The sequence below is a fragment of the Adiantum capillus-veneris genome, chromosome 27, assembly GCF_014529385.1.
Source record: "Adiantum capillus-veneris isolate H3 chromosome 27, ASM1452938v2, whole genome shotgun sequence".
Lineage (NCBI taxonomy): Eukaryota > Viridiplantae > Streptophyta > Polypodiopsida > Polypodiales > Pteridaceae > Adiantum > Adiantum capillus-veneris.
In genome coordinates, this window is record NC_140957.1 from 10,625,905 (window position 1) to 10,642,102 (window position 16,198).

General features: G+C 42.4%; 1 protein-coding gene across 1 annotated transcript; it reads right to left on the reverse strand.

Moving 5' to 3' along the window:
• Nucleotides 1-3,650: 3,650 nt before the first annotated feature.
• Nucleotides 3,651-8,193, reverse strand: LOC147421500 (type I inositol polyphosphate 5-phosphatase 8-like). Its single transcript, XM_086503304.1, has 10 exons — nt 7,807-8,193; nt 7,618-7,726; nt 7,333-7,398; nt 7,178-7,247; nt 6,985-7,089; nt 6,328-6,880; nt 5,886-6,079; nt 4,585-4,693; nt 4,342-4,490; nt 3,651-4,264 (listed from the first exon to the last, which is right to left on the reverse strand). The coding sequence occupies exons 1-10, from the start codon at nt 7,825-7,827 to the stop codon at nt 4,111-4,113; spliced, it is 1,530 nt and encodes a 509-aa protein (XP_086359430.1). The 5' UTR covers nt 7,828-8,193; the 3' UTR covers nt 3,651-4,110.
• Nucleotides 8,194-16,198: the final 8,005 nt, after the last annotated feature.

Here is a 16,198-nt window from a genome sequence, read left to right on the forward strand (position 1 = left end):
CACCGTTTGCCCGTAGGCTAGACCACCATTGTCTGGTGGACTTTTGAAAATGTATAGCTACATGGCGTAGCTTAGAGGACTCCGTGAAGCCCTCATCTCCAAACGCCGCATCGAGTTGTTGAATGAAGGCCAAGACTTTGTCCGTAGCACCAAAGGTGCCATGATAAATAAGGAAAGAGATGTTCTTTCCTCCCTCTTTGAACTTTTTGAGCTTGGACAACCTCTTCCACGCGGCATAGGATTTCCTATGGCTTCTTCTTTTTGGTGGTTCAAAAGTTGCACCATCACTTTCTTTAAAGGAGGAAGAATTTGAGGAGGATGGAGAAGAGGGTGACCTCTTTCTCACCTTTTTCTTTCCTTGTTCCTCCTTGTCTGCACCATCACTTTCTTCATAAAAGGAAGAGGATGAAGAAGATGGAGAAGAGGGTGACCTCTTTCTCGCCTTTTTCTTCTCTTGTTTTCTGTCATCCCTCTTTGAATTATGGTGCGGAGAAGTGTGCGATGGTCTTCTTCGTTTAGGGAGTGTTGGAGAGCATTTTGCCCGTCGTCTTTGTGGAGCCATCTCCGCCGAGGTGGCAGTAGAGGTGGGGGATCTACCATTGAACTTGAGTTCTCCTTTGAGAAGGAGATGTAAGTAGATTTTTGAGTCCTTCGTACGGATCCTCTTCTTCTTCCCTTATCGGAGAGAGGCCTCTTTTGGAAGTCTCACAAGGAGGTTTCCAAGGTACTCTCTCTTCTTGGTGGGGAGTTTGAAGAATCCCATGAGCACGTAATTGCCGTTGCACTTCACTTTGGAGGGATGGATTGCCCATGGCTTGTTGAAGCCTAGAAACAAGGTAATTAACAAGCATAGGGGCATCATTAGTAGCATGTTCATTAGCAAAATCAAAGCTATCAATACTTTACAATCAAAGAGACATTTTACAATACAATACTTTGTGTTCCTTCAATAACTTGCTGGTACAATGAAGATGGAAGCTTCAAGCACCAAGCTCACACTTATAAAACACAACATCAATTCCCTCACGGTCTCAGACCCAAGACGTCACACACCTTTGAAGATGGTGAGAGCTAGCGGAGTATGAGAGTAGGTCGAGAGGAGGAAGGAGTATTCTTACGAGAAATAAGTATGTCTCCTCACAAAATCACTCATAATAGCTTAGCATAGCTTAGAAATTAGCATGGTAGAGGAGACAAGCATGCATTGGAGCTTGGCTCTTGGTTGGATTTGCATCACAAAGCCAAGAGTTGTTGGTGTAGGCCTCCCTTCTCACAAGCTTGGAGTAGATGATGAGCTTTCCATTAAAGGTTTAAGAAGGAGAGAGAGTCTTCTTTTCTTCACGCATGAGCTTGTGTGAGTGTGTAAGTGATAATGCCTTGCAAAAATCAATCCCCCTCTCTCTGTTGGTCGACCCCTCTTGCTAATTGCACCTGTTGGCATCCCATTGGCCCCTGTAAAGCTTAGCCAATGACAATTAAGAAGCATAAGTATAGCTTTGTGACATGTGTCCCCATTTCCCCTTTTGTAAGATCTTTAGGTATTTAAAAAATTCAATTGATCTCTCATTGGATTCCTTAGTCTGCTGGCCAATAGGAATCAGGCAAGCCATTGGGCTACTGAATGCTCATTAGACCCCTTGAGAGACTGTCCAATAGTCTTCTAGAGAACTTAATTTCTATTGGTTCTTTTATCAAGTGTTTTTAAATGAGTTAAACTAAATGTACTCTGGCTTAATTCTCATTGGTCCACCACCTCTATGGCCATCCAATAGGATTTGAATGCACCTTGGGGTCAACAGGCCTAGAAAGCTAACATGTCCCTTAACCCCTTTGCGTAAAGGGAGCTTGCTAGAGTGTGTGTGTGTGTGTGTGTGTTTCGCTCTCATCCGCTACTAAAAGGGCTCGGCCCCTCCAAGATAAGGATATGGGAAGATTTTTGAGTCTTCCCACAAGCATCCAATTTACCTAGAGTTTGACCATTGAATATAACCCTTGAATTTTGGAACCTTAGCATTTTGGAAGTCTTAATGGAGAACCTTAGGGTCTTTGAAGCCCATTGTTGCACATTGATCTTTTGCAGATAGCCCCCCCTTTAGATCCCTATTTTCCCTCCTTTGGATCCCTACTGTGACCGGTCTGCCAGCTTAACCAATATTCTAGCTCTCTCTCCCCTAGTACTTTCCCATATTAAATGATCAGTTTAACGTGAGAAAATCATTTAGGATTATTAGATATTAGTTTTATGACACTACAAGCATCCAAGTGGTGCTCATGGATGGCCCAACAATTGGGTCCGATCGTTGCTTGGGATGCAAGATAGCTAGTGAAGATGTGGCCAACCTATTTATGGAATGCCAAGCAATCAGAGGTCTAGCATGGAAAATATGCGAGTGGGTCCGAAGGACCAAGCAGATCAAGTTCTTCAAGGCTGATCTGTTCCTTGGCAACAAGAAGATGGTAAGTCGTTCTTTTTTTCTATACTCAAACCGTTTTCACCATAAATAGCAAGCAAGGAGCCGTTGTCTTTCACCATAAATGGCAATCAAGGAACTGTCAAGTGTTTGAAAGAGACCTTGATGTGAGAAACCTCTCAAAGTAATCAAGAAAGTAGAGAGTAATGACATATATGCCACAAGCAAGCAAACTCAAGAGACTGATCAGTCTAGGGCTACCCATGCCATGTTGTCAACCTACGATAAGTAAAAGCCTAGAACTAGTCACATACTTCGTAAAGCCGGTTAAGATTAGCCTCAATGAGAGGCGGTAGACATCCAATTTGTAATCTTTATAAAGCACATGAAGGCTTGGTCTGAGCTTGAGGTTGTTTTGTAATTTTTGTGATGTGCTTAATACAATTCACTCACAAATTGAGTTTTGAAAAAAAAAATGTTTTTCCGAGATTAGGGAGACTTATTCACTCACGGAGAAACACAAAACAAAATAATTATTGAACCTCGGGTGCGCTTGCCAAGAAACGATGAGAAGTAGGGTAGAGGGGCCAATAGCAAGACGGATGCCAATAACAACACTAAGCACCCCCCAGAAGAAGTACACTGACACTTGGGTTGTTGGCTTAGGGGAGCTGATGTGGAGTCTTGCCGTTCGTTGAATCCATGGTTCAAACCCAGATTGCGTGTGTCCCTGTTTTGGCCTCCTGCCAACTCTAATGTCTTGACGTCCTCTTTTTGCATCGATAATCGTGCAAACCTGTCGCAAATGCTTTGTCTGACAGCAGCTTTGGAGCCACCTATGCCGTCTGAAAGCCCTACTCACTGCTCTAATGTCTTGACGTCCTCTTTTTGCATCGATTATCGTGCAAACCTGTCGCAAATGCTTTGTCTAACAGTAGCTTTGGAGCCACCTATGCCGTCTGAAAGCCCTACTCACTGCGCATCTTTTGCGCCCCTTGCAGCTCAAAATTGGCCATGGAGCAAGAAAATCTATCGCGTACAAGTTATTTGTCCCGCTACTGGCCCCTCTACCCTAGATCTATGAGATGAGATAGTTTTGAGCCCTGAGGGGCGAAAGAGAGAGAGAGAGAGAGAGAGAGAGAGAAGTGTGCAGAGAGCAAAAGGAAGCGGAGCTCGCAAGTGAAATTGTGTAGGGACAGACAAAAGAGCTAGCCTAAGAAACAAGGTTAATTACCAAAATCAGCCCTGGGCCTTCTATTGGTTTCACAGAAGGCAAGGAGTGTCATTTTACAGCCAGGTCCTCTACTTGATCAACATCAGCTGCAATACTAGATTAGCAATGCCACGCATCTAAATGCACACAGGAAACAGAGACCTCCACATTCCCTATTGCTCACCACAGGCATATAGGAGTCAAGCCAATGCTAAGAGAAGCAAAAATGTTAGCTTGGGTATATCTAAACAAGTGCCATACTGCGCATAGGGAGGGTAATCACAATTTGTTTCGAGGCTCCAAAAAGCTTAAACAATTCGTCATCATCGACCTGCTGCTAGCTTTGTGTAGCATCGTTTCATGTTATGTACACCGAATTCCCGGTCAGCATTTTGCCACCACTAGTTATCTTGCGCGCTGACACCATTAATGGGTGAGGGAAAATTTCCATAAATGAATGAATGCAGAAAGAATCGACCGAGGTAACTAAGTCAAGAAATCCTTGAGCTTTTTGGGGTCTGACACATGGACTTCTGCTAGAAATACAGCATACACAGGTCGATGGTCCGAGAAGTTGGACTCAGCCCTAACATACTCCAGCTGCTCGAGTCCTTTGCCATACCAAAGAATCCGGTCACACCTGTAACACCACAACTTATTGGAAGAGAGCTCATTAAAGGCAGTTTATGAAAACTACTGCAAAGGGAAGTGTTATACCAAGCTGGTGTCCGCCTTTTCTCCCCAAACTTACGCCGCTCTACAGCATAGCTATCAGATCCAGCCCTGTACTTGTATGTTGGGGGAAAACATATTTTTCCTTCGTGCCAGCCTTTAAACACGCGACCAGCTCTCCTCTCTATATGGAGCTGTAGTGAACTTTAATCAAATTAGACGTCATGAGAAAGCAAGCACAAGGACTACTGCTTGGGTAAGTTATGCTTTACTTCAGACAAAGAACACCTGATCTCTTTCAAGCAATGCTTCCCAATCACCACGAGCAAGCAGCAACTTGGTGGACGTGGAAGAAAGCGTGAGTCGATAGTTTAAATCTCCAAACCAGAGAATACAACTACATACAGAAACGTATCATGATTACATCCCAAAAAAACATAGGCCACTTTTGTTTCCCGAAGAAAAGAAGAGAGAAATAGAGATTCAGAATTGCACTAGTTTGAGTGCCGGGTAACAAAGTATGAACATCTACGTATAAGCAGTAATTGGCAGGTCAAACAAACATTATCAAGAAAAATGCATGTACATAAAATATACCTTCATAAGTTCATAATAGTCTGAACTCACGAATTATAAAAGGAAATAAAGCACTCATAAAAATACAAAAGCTAGGGATACAAAGAAAAAGAAAAAAAAAACTAAATCGCTTTATTTGCTACGAAACAAAACTAGATAAAACAAAACATTATTAACTTAAAAATGTTTCTAGAAAAGGCATGCGCAAAATAAGTTGATGCAGCTTACCTGGCTAAAACTTAAAACAAGTACTCAACTTTAAACAAAAAAGGATAAGGCATCTCAAAAACTTAATCCTAGAAATCAAACTTCACACAACAACTTCTAAAGGAACAAATTCTTAAGTCCTAATGCAAGCTAAATACACTACTATAAACCTACGAAAAAGAGGCTGCAAATAACCAAAGAAGTACAAAGATCCAAACTTGACAAAATGTGACATCAACTTCGCTGCTTGTTCAGACAGGAAGAATAAGATTATCACCTTTATCATGCATAGCTTGGACAACAGCTATGACATCCCTACTCACGTTGCCAGTGCCCAAGAGTAGGTGCAGGTTTGTATAGAGGTCACTCATGCTTTGAACGTACTCTACAAAACCAACGAGCTAAGTTTCTATCACCCTCCGGAGGTGATGTACATAAAAATTGATCTAAGTCTAAAAAGGACATTTCCTACTTTACTGAGAAAAGCTGGCAGCCCAGGAAAGGTCCAAGATAGAAGAATGCAAAGGTACACATGAAATGCACGATTTGATGTTATGACATCATTGATGAGTGTGAATTGAAACAACAATATTAACTGAACCCTGCAAAGATGTAGAACGGGCTTGTGTGAAACATAAGCTGCTACAAACGTGGACTGCTTTTCTGGATGAAGAGCGATCCCAGAAAGCCCAAACCACAGGAATACTTGCAAATGCCTGATTGTGTGACTTGCTAGGTACTGACAAGGGTTGAATGTGAAGAATGAAAAGACCCTAAAGACACTCAACTGTACTTCATATACTTACTCGTGATCGAATATTGTATCTGGCAGGGCTCCCTCTTTGAGTTGTGATGATTTACAGAACCGAGTGCGCTTGAGGATCACAGAAACATCACAATTGCGGCGAAGCTCATCACCTTCCTTCTCTCCTGAGGTTAAGTGAGTACATATGAAACAAAAGGTGGTCTGATGGAGGCACAAACTGATAGATATAGAGCCCTACACAAATGCAAAACTCTGTTTAGTGCCTATTGACAACTTTTTGGAAAAAGACGTGATAATGTCGCACGAGAGTGACCAGCTGCAATTTCTACTTAATTTTCAAGCTCCAAGTTTTGCCCAAATAAATCACATGTATTTGTGAAAACTTTCTCAGAAACAGACATCCAATTGATCTATGTTATTACAAATTGATGAAATCTCATGCTATCGATCCAATTGATTAAATGTTAAGAGGACCAACTTACCTTGTTTCCCAGGTACCCCATAATACCACATCCAACCGATGATATCTTCACATGTCGCACATGGCTGCAAAGATCATCGCGGACCCAGACCGACAGAAAAATGCCCACCATCCTCTTGCTGGCAATTAACGTGTACTGATGTTGGCTTGTCAAATCACCAGAAGAAGCCTTCATAGTACAAGAGGGTGGTTGCATTTGTGAATCATTACCTCTGCTTGCACAAACATTCTTTCCAGCTGATGTGTGTGACCTAAATGAGGCAATGGACTCTGCTCCGTCAAAAGTTTCATGCAAGAAGGCCCTCTCAAGCACAATAGGAAAGCTAAATTCGAGGCCACTGCTATCTTCACTCAAATCTGCCACTTCCAGAAGACTTGCAGAAAAGCTGTGACTCTTCCTCCTTGGGCATATATTGTCAGCATAACCAGTAGCTACATCAGAAAGGGCTGTCTTGTTTAGAGCTTTTTGAATGAGTTGCAGCCAGCGCATAACTGATGACTTATCATCTACACCCAGCACATTGCCAGCATTTAGCGGGACAATCTCTTGAAATCTGTCCTCGGAGAAAACCAAAAAAAACACAATGAGAAACAGGAACAGATTTGCCCCTTACGGCTGTGTACATCTCACAGATAGATGTTTCATTTGCTAACTTACCCGATGACATAGATGTCCGCTGGTGCAGTCAGATTCAGCCAAAGCTCAAGATTCATCTTTTCTTGCGGGAATTTACCACCCACATTCCAAGTGCCAATAAAAATTCTGGAGAATCAGGAAAATCCTCAATGCATACTCCTGAACCCAATATGGGCATAGTCTATGTTATGAACCAAGTTTGTGCAAACCTTACCTGAACTGCTCTTTTCTTAAAATATCATTGTTTGGGCCAGCCATTGCTGATGAATGCCTCCTGTGTTGTCCTGTATAAGTAAGGCACATGTAAGAAGGACAAGACCAACCATGGAGTTATCGTTAAATCAGCAAGCTAAAACACATGTAGGAAACCTGCAAAGCTCCATCGACTTGCTTCATAAGTTTGCGTAGAGAAGCTACTATGCCTTGTGCTGGGGTCTGTAACACATCCAAGTGCAATCTGTGAGAATTCACAAGGTACCCAATATAAAATTTGCTCTATCAGGTGAGATATAATTTACCAAGAAAGGTTTCAAACAAGTTGCTTGGACACGACAACACATGCAAGGCTTTCAAAGAGATCCTGTTGCCAAGCACTACACCAGAGACCCTAGAAGATCCTATATACAGAAAACGAGCAGAGCCTATGCAATGTACCTTCATCGTCTAATTCACTGTCTGTCTCCTCATCATCGTAAGGAATTAATCCTCCATTCTTTGGGCCATTTTTCAGAAAACTCTTCAAGGAAAGCTTTGGCCAAAGCACCTGCGGGTCGTCACCAGATGCAGCCAAGTTTGCCTTAGTGAGGACAAGCTACACATGACAGTAGAAGAGCAATGCTGTACCTTGCCACGCTTGCTACGCATACTGTAACATGGAAGGAGGATCTGACGCTGAAGCGGGAGGGAAGGCTTTAGAAAAAGAAGAGTATTGTCCTGCAAATCTTATCTGTCCAAGCGATCACATTAAAGGTCAGAAGCGTAACATAGCCTGCGAGGTTGCTACTGCGGCTAAACTGTCTGTCGATGGAGCTCAAGTCAAAGGAAGGAGGTGTGATATCACATATAAGCACGTAGCAGGCTCGCCGAGGTCACATATTCCGGCCCAGACCTTCACTCCTCGTATATTCTTCATGTACCCCGAGTACAAAGAAAGGTCGAGATAGAGATAGACAGTGACACAGAGAGAGAGAGAGAGAGAGAGGATGCGCAAAGGGAGGACTCGGGAGTTGGGAGTGCAAGAACTCTGGACGTAAGTCAGCAATGTTTAGGCTGGGTTCACATCAGCCCGGCGGAAATGTTTTAGTTTAGCTTAGACCAATGAAAAATTGTCATGTGGCTTGCCCCGTTCACATAGGGCTGTGGAGGTAACAAAAAGTTTCTCCACGTCTTGGAAAAAGGGGGCCTCTTCTCTTCCACCCCCCCCAAACTGATCTTCCGACCCCCCCCCCAGAAGAACGCCTCTTCCACCCTAACAGCAGTCCCTCGAGCCAATTATTGCGCTCCACGCAGGCTGCTCGCTCCCTCTCTGCTACTACCGCTCTGTGTGAATTGTTGGAGGGTGGAATCCATACGTGCTTACATCTTCCGTCCTGAAGTTGCAGAAAAGTTTGCTTTCTTCCACCGCGCGGTCTGAACCCACCCTTAGTGTGGTTCATTCATAAAAGATTAGGAAGGAATGTTATTGCGGGTGAAGAAGGGAGGGGAAAAGGGGACGGGCTCTATTTTATTGCGATGGGACTCTGGGAGTACCCTATGAAATAATTACCTCAGCATTTTGGCTTCTTAAATGTTATGCCTTTGTTGGCACTGCCTTTTGGTACGAAGGGAGGATGTATGCTGAGGGAGTTTCAGTCCGTGTATAATGGAACACCCTCTAAATTTTAAAGGTATGTTTTATTCTTCTTCTCTTTAATTTAAAGTCTCTCTTCTTCTTCTTCTTCTTCTTCTTCTTCTTCTTCTTCTTCTTCTCTCTCTCTCTCTCTCCACAATCGGAGTGAAAGGCAGTGCCAACATCTGTCTCCAGACGCCTTGTTAACCATGTGAGGAAGGGTAGAGAGAGTCATAGGAATATTCTCAACTTTTAACTTCTCATTTGAGAAAAAGAGAGAGAGAGAGAGAAAGAGAGAGAGAGAACCATCATGATATGGTGATGATTGGCCACAACTTAACCCTCTCCCACTTGCAAGAAACGTCCACGATAGTACTAATTTATATAATGAAAGTGAATCCAATATACTAGTATCACACAAAAATCCTCGGTACTTTATGTAATGGAATTGGCCTATTAACTTGAGAGTAACAGAAATTAATGAGAGTACTTTTGAAAAATTACTTTGTGAGCATAGCGAGTGAACTTAATTGAAGATAACAACATAGACATAGCAATTAATTAGCTTGGCATGAACAATACTTTTGAGAACATGACAACAGTTGAGGACCGTATTTATGTGGAGCCGGTCCCCCCTCCAATAGGCATTTGTATTATGATTTCTCCCATTAAGAGAGACTTGTTACAATACAATCTTTGTGTTCCTTGTGACCTAGGTGATGCAATGAAGATGGGAAGCTTCATGCATCACAAGCATAACATAAACTTTGAAGAAAGCTTTAACTATCCCAAGCCTCAATCCCAATCCTCAAACACCTTCGAAGGTGGAGAGAGCTAGCAGGAAATGAGGGTAGGGAAGAGGAAGAATAAACATTTCATAGGAGAAAGAATTAGTTCCTCACTTATTATAACTCTTCTTGATAGCATACATAATAGCATAGCAATGAAGATGGAGAAGATGGCAAGCTTAAGCATTGAAGCATGGCTCTTGGTTGGATTTGCACTCCATAGCCAAGAGTGTCGGTGTAGGCTCTCAACTTCTCAAGGAGCTTCGAGAAGGAGATGGAGCTCTTGCACTTTGCATAGCACACAATGAGAGAGAGTGTGAGTGTTTGTGGGTGAGTATACCCCCTAAGAAACCCCCTAGCTTGCTTTGGTCGACCCCCCCTTGTAGCTCATGCTTGAAGCTCATTGGACCCCTCCAGGCCTAGCCAATCACAAGCAGGAGGCATTACAAGCAACAAGGGTAGCCTCGGGACAAGTGTCCCCCTTTCCCCTTTGAGAGAGAGGACTTGATAAATGCAAAATTAATTATATAAAATCTCCTAAATTATCATTGAACCCCTTGGGTGGCCAACCAATAGGCTTCAGGCACACCATGAGGACAACATGAGGAGGAACTTGACAAGTGTCCCTTATGCTTTCTTTGTACCGAGTAGGCCTTGTGTGAGTGTGTGGGGTATTCTCTCTCATCCCCCCTCATGTAGGGCTCGCCCCCTCCTTGTAGGGATTAGATCTTTGACTTTTAACACCTCAAGCCCCTCAAGCTTAGGCCCAGTTCCCACCACAAGCTTGGCCCTTAAGCACTTCAAGCTTGGGTTGGGTTCTCACCTCAAGTACAGTCCTAGCATCTCAAGCATCTCAATCATCAAGCGCCTCAAGCATATCAAGCACCTTAAGCTTGGGTCGGGTTCCCACCTCAAGCTCAGTCCTAGCTTACCTAAGGTCAAAAGACTTTTACACTAACTATTGGAGGTCTTCAATGAAGCTAACCCTAAGGTTTTATGCTCCATTGGTTAGCCTTGCTCTTTGATAGACCATCTCTCATTTGGGCCCCTTTACCATTGGCCATGTGTTGAGATAGACCTATAAGCACATGTATATATCTTAACCCATGTTCCCGTTTATTCTCCCACATTAAGTGATTAGTTTAATATGAGAAAATCATTTGGGTTGGTTAGATATTAGATTTTATGACATTATCCCTCTCTTGAAATCATAGTCTTCCTCGACTATGAGGTAAAAGAGATAAATCCTTAGTCATTAGTCAACCTTACTTAGCGGGTAGAGGATCCCTTTTTTACCCTACGACATCTTTCCAAGATGGATGACTAATCCATTTGGTGCTTGGGAGACATAGTTGCCGTAAGCATGTCTGCTCTTTAGTCCATTTCATTCTCCCAAAGTAGAGTGACAAATTCTACTTGGTGTTTGAGAGACGTCGTCATCAAAAACATGATTCTAAGCATGTATATTATTTAAATTTGTGCACAATTAAAAAGGAACTAGTCTTATAAGACAAAAACATGGGTCATTTAAAAGAAGTTTGTACATTTGCTTACTCTAATGTAGCATTGTAAGCATTGACAAGTTTCATACTATCCTTAAGTTGTATTCCTTTCATCCATCTAGCATCTTCAAAAGGATAATTTTTGAACTTAATAAGATACCGTCGGATAATCTTACCATGTCGTAGTACGTTGTCTTCGTGCCGAAGGATAGCTTCGGGTTGTAGCACCTCTTCTTGATCTTCAACTTTGGGTGGGTCTTCAATAATTGGTTCACTTGGTGGCTCTCCTTTGTAGGACTTAAGTAGGCTCACATGAAAATCATTGTGTATGAGCCAATGGTTGGGTAACTTGAGTTGGTAGGCCGTCTCATTGATAGGCTTCACGATTTGGAAAGGACCATAGTATCTTTTTGCTAGCTTAGCATAATACTTTTGATGGCCGTAGGATTTTTGCTGGTTGTTTGCCTTAATTGAGCCTTAGGAAACTTGAGTAAGGCCCAATCATTTTCTTTGAACGTTAAGGCCATTTTGTGCTTGTCAGCAGCAGCTTTTTGCCTTTGTTGAGAGATGGATATAGCCTCCTTAATCTTTTGAAAAGATTCTTGTAGGTCACGGCTATACTCATCGGCGGCGAAGATCTTCCCATGTACTTTGAGTAGCAAAGGACTTTTAGGTCTTCCATCAAAAGGTGCTTTTCTCGTAGAAGTATGTACAGTATTATTGTAGGTATACTCTACAAGAGGTAAGTACTTTTCCCATTGTGAGCATTGATCTACTTCGATAACATAAGTCTTGAGTAGATCGAGTATCGTAAGATTGGCTATCTCACTTTGGCCATCCGTTTGTGGATGATAGGCCAAAGAGAAATTCAATCTTATTCCTAGATTTTCAAAGAGACCTTTCCAAAAATTATTGGTCATTCTAGGATCTCTATCTGACACAATGGATGTGGGTAATCCATGGTGTTTGAAAATATGAGATATGAAGAGAGTTTCCATTTGGTGTGCCTTAATAGTCTTTTTGACAGGAATAAAGTGTGCTTGCTTGCTAAACCTGTCGACTATTATCCATATTCCCGTATTTCCATGGATAGACTTGAGCAATCCAAAGATGAAATCCATGGATATACTCTCCCATGGTAAATTTGGGATAGGCAATGGCTTGAGTAATCTAGGTTGCTTCCCTCTATCATATTTGGTATTTTGGCATACTACGCATTTTGAAACATACTCTTGTATGTCCACTTTCATAGTAGGCCAATAGAAATACATCTCGACTCCTCAAAGAGTAGGTTGAATACCTCTATGCCCCGCATAGGGAGGAGCATGGGATTCATACATAACTTTCTCACGAGGGGATGGGTAACACATAGTTTATTTCCGTGGAGAAGATAACCATCCTGCAAGGTGAATGGTTCCTCTTTCTTCCCCAAAGCAAGGACTGACATTATGTCTGTAAAGTCAGGGTCAGTAGCATACTCATCTATCATAGAGGATAGATCATTGTGAGTAGCTATAGACACCGCATTAACTTTTCGTCGTCATGAAAGTGCATTGGCCACTTGATTGTGCTTACCAGCAATGTGAGCAATATGGAAATTAAATTGCGAAATAAAATTTTCCCACCTCAATTGTTTGTCGAAAAGCTTGGTTTGCGTCATGAAATACTTCAAAGTTTGGTGGTCGTTTCGTAGGATAAATGGAGTCCCCAATAGGTAGTGCTTCCATGTGTCTAGGGCATGTAGAACGACTAAAAGCTCTTTCTCATAAATGCCCAAGATTCGTTCATCCGTATTGAGCCTTCGGATCTCATATGCTATGGCATGCCCTTCTTGAAGAAAAACTGCTCCAAGGCAACCACCACAAGCATCACATTGGACCTCAAATGGCTTTGAGAGATCCGGAAGCATGAGGACTAGTTGGGAGGTAAGTCTCTCCTTGAGCTTATCAAAAGCATTTTGCTCCTTAGCAGTCCATACATACTTAACGTTCTTCTTAGTTTGGTCATGTAGTGGTCCTGCTATTTGAGAGAATTTTGCTATGAAGCGTCTATAGTATGCACACATACCAATAAAGCTTCTTAGCTCATGTAGATTCCTTGGGTTAGGCCATGATTTTATTACCTCTAACTTTGATGGATCCATACGGATACCATCTTGAAAGATAATATGACACAGGTATTGAATCTCTTGAAGGAAAAATTCACTTTTCTTTTGGTTGAGAACAAATGTATTCTCCCTCAATGCTTGAAAAATCACTTGGAGATGTTGCTTATGTTCCTCCAAAGACTTGGAGTAGATGATGATATCATCAAAGAACACTCCAGTGAATTTGCGATAAGGTCTACAAATTTTCTCCATTAGATGATTGAACGTAGCTGGTGCATTAGTCAAGCCAAAAGGCATGACTAGATATTCATAAAGACCAAACGTTGTGCGAAACGCGGTCTTTAGGATATCTTCATCCACTATCCTTATTTGATGATAGTCACTTTTAAGGTCAATCCTACTGAAGTATGTAGAGCCTTGTAGCTTATCAAACAGATCTTCTACCCGAGGCACGGGAAATCTGTTTTTGATAGTGATATGGTTTAGTGCTCGATAGTCCACGCATACGGTATGTACCATCTTTCTTTTGCACTAAAAGGACTGGAGAACAAAAGGGAGAGGGACTAGGCCTCACCATCCCTTTGTCTACCAATTCCTGTACTTGCCTCATGATCTCCTCTTGTTGAGCTTGTGAGACTTAATAAGGAGGCTTGTTAGGCGGTGAGCTTCCTGGAAGGAGCTCAATGTGATGGTCATCATCCCCTCGTTTTGGAGGTAAGTCCATAGGGATATCATCGATGAACACATCTTGGAATCCTTTTAAAAAATTAGACAAGTCTAACTCTTCTTGATTCCTACCATTTGTATTTGATGAAACATTATAATCTTTTAGATACTCTTTGATAAAAATCATGTACACAGAAATTGAGCTCGTCATTGATTTATCAAAAGCATGAGGATTTACAAGTGGAATAATGCGACCACGTTCACTAGCATCTATGTAATGGAATTCGCCTATTCAATTTTAGAGTAGCGGAATTTAATGAGAGTGCTTTCAAGAAATGATTTTGTGAGCATAGCGGGTAGACATAATTGAAGATAGCAACATAATTATAGCAATTAGTTAACTTGGCATGGACAATACTTTTGCAAGAGAGAGAATTTAGAGAACATGACAACAGTTGAGGACCGAATTTATGTGGAGCCGGTCCCCCCTCCAATAGGCATTTGTATTATGATTTCTCCCATAAAGAGACACATGTTACAATACATTCTTTGTGTTCCTTGTGACCTAGGTGAAGCAATGAAGATGGAAAGCTTCATGCATCACCAACATAACATAAACTTGAAGAAAGCTTTAACTATCCCAAGCCTCAGTCCCAAGACCTCAAACACCTTCGAAGGTGGAGAGAGCTACCAGGGAATGAGGGTAGGGAAGAGGAAGAAGAAACATTTCGTAGGAGAAAGAATTAGTTCCTCATTTATCATACTCTTGTTGCTAGCATACATAATAGCATAGTAATGAAGAAGAAGGAGATGGCAAGCTTAAGCATTGAAGCATGGCTCTTGGTTGGATTTGCACTCCATAGCCAAGAGTGTCGGTGTAGGCTCTCAACCTTTACTTGCTTGGAGAGGGAGCTCTTCCACTTTGCATAGCACACAATGAGAGTGCTTGTGAGTGTGTGTGGGTGAGTATACCCCCTAAGAACCCCCCTAGCTTGCTTGGGTCGACCCCCCCTTGTAGCTCATGCTTGAAGCTCATTGGACCCCTCCAGGCCTAGCCAATCACAAGCAGAAGCCATTACAAGCAACAGGGATAGCCTTGGGACAAGTGTCCCCCTTTCCCCTTTGAGAGAGAGGACTTGATAAATGCAAAAACAATTAGATAATTCAAGTAATTTATCATTGGACCCCTTTGAATCCTAGCCAATAGGCTTCAAGCAACACATGAAGGTAACATGGGTAGGGACCTGACATGTGTCCTTGCTGCCTCTTCAAGTTGGGGCTTCCCTTGTGAGTGTGAGTGTGTGTTCTCTCTCTAATCCCTAGGAAAAGGGCTCGCCCCCCCTCTTGTAGGGATGCTTTTGACTTTAGGAGCTCAAGCACCTTAGTCATCAAGCATGACAAAGCACTTGGACTAGGGGGTATTCCCACAAGCATCTCAGGCAAGCATGTCAAGGCACCTCAAGCACCTTAATCAAGCGGCAAGTCAAGCACCTCAAGCATGGAGTAAGTCAAGCACCTCAAGCACCTTAATCAAGCACCTCAAGCAGGACAAACACCTCAAGCACGACAAGCACCTCAAGCAGGACAAACACCTCGAGCTTGGGCCGGGTTCCCACCTCAAGCTCAGCCCTAGCTTACCTAAGGTCAAAGGACTTTTACACACATTATTGGAGGTCTTCAATGAAGCTAACCCTAAGGTCTTATGCTCCATTGGTTAGCCTTGCTCTTGATATATCATCTCCCATTTGGGCCCCTTTACTATTGGCCCCGTGTTGAGATAGATCTATAAGCACATATCTATATCTTAACACTTGTTCCCGTTTATTCTCCCACATTAAGTGATCAATTTAATATGAGAAAATCATTTGGGTTGGTTAGATATTAGATTTTATGACATCTATATACATGTTCTTTCCCCTTGTAGGTGAAGTAGATTCTCCTTTCAAGGAACTTCATGTTGGTAGCCATGCGATCAAACCATGGCGCCCCTAGGATAGCATCCTCATGTTGGAGAGGAGAGATGAAGAAGTCTTCTTTGTCGACATAGCTTTGGACATGAAGCCTCAACTTCCCAATCAAGGGAGTAACGAAAGTTGTGTCAACCATTACCATATCTCCCATCTCAAAAGCTTGAATGCCCAACTTGGTGGCCAACTCCGTTGATATGAAGTTGTGAGTAGAGCCAGGGTCAAACAAGATGAAGGCATCATGCTCTCTTACCTTTCCCCAAGCATAGGAAAGTGACGATCCTTTGGAATGAACATCCTCTTTTGGAGCTTCGATGGTGGAAGCCCTAGGAGTCTCATTGCGAGCATTCTTCTTGGGTCAAGAACGATAGCCATGT

Excerpts from the sequence above, each read along its gene's own strand:
- LOC147421500 (XM_086503304.1), bottom strand. The coding sequence starts at position 7,827 with ATGCGTAGCAAGCGTGGCAAG. Across the intron at positions 7,399-7,617 it reads CAGTGAATTAGACGATGAAG|ACCCCAGCACAAGGCATAGT; the intron begins GTACATTGCATA and ends GATGTGTTACAG. Across the intron at positions 7,248-7,332 it reads AAGTCGATGGAGCTTTGCAG|GACAACACAGGAGGCATTCA; the intron begins GTTTCCTACATG and ends TTACTTATACAG.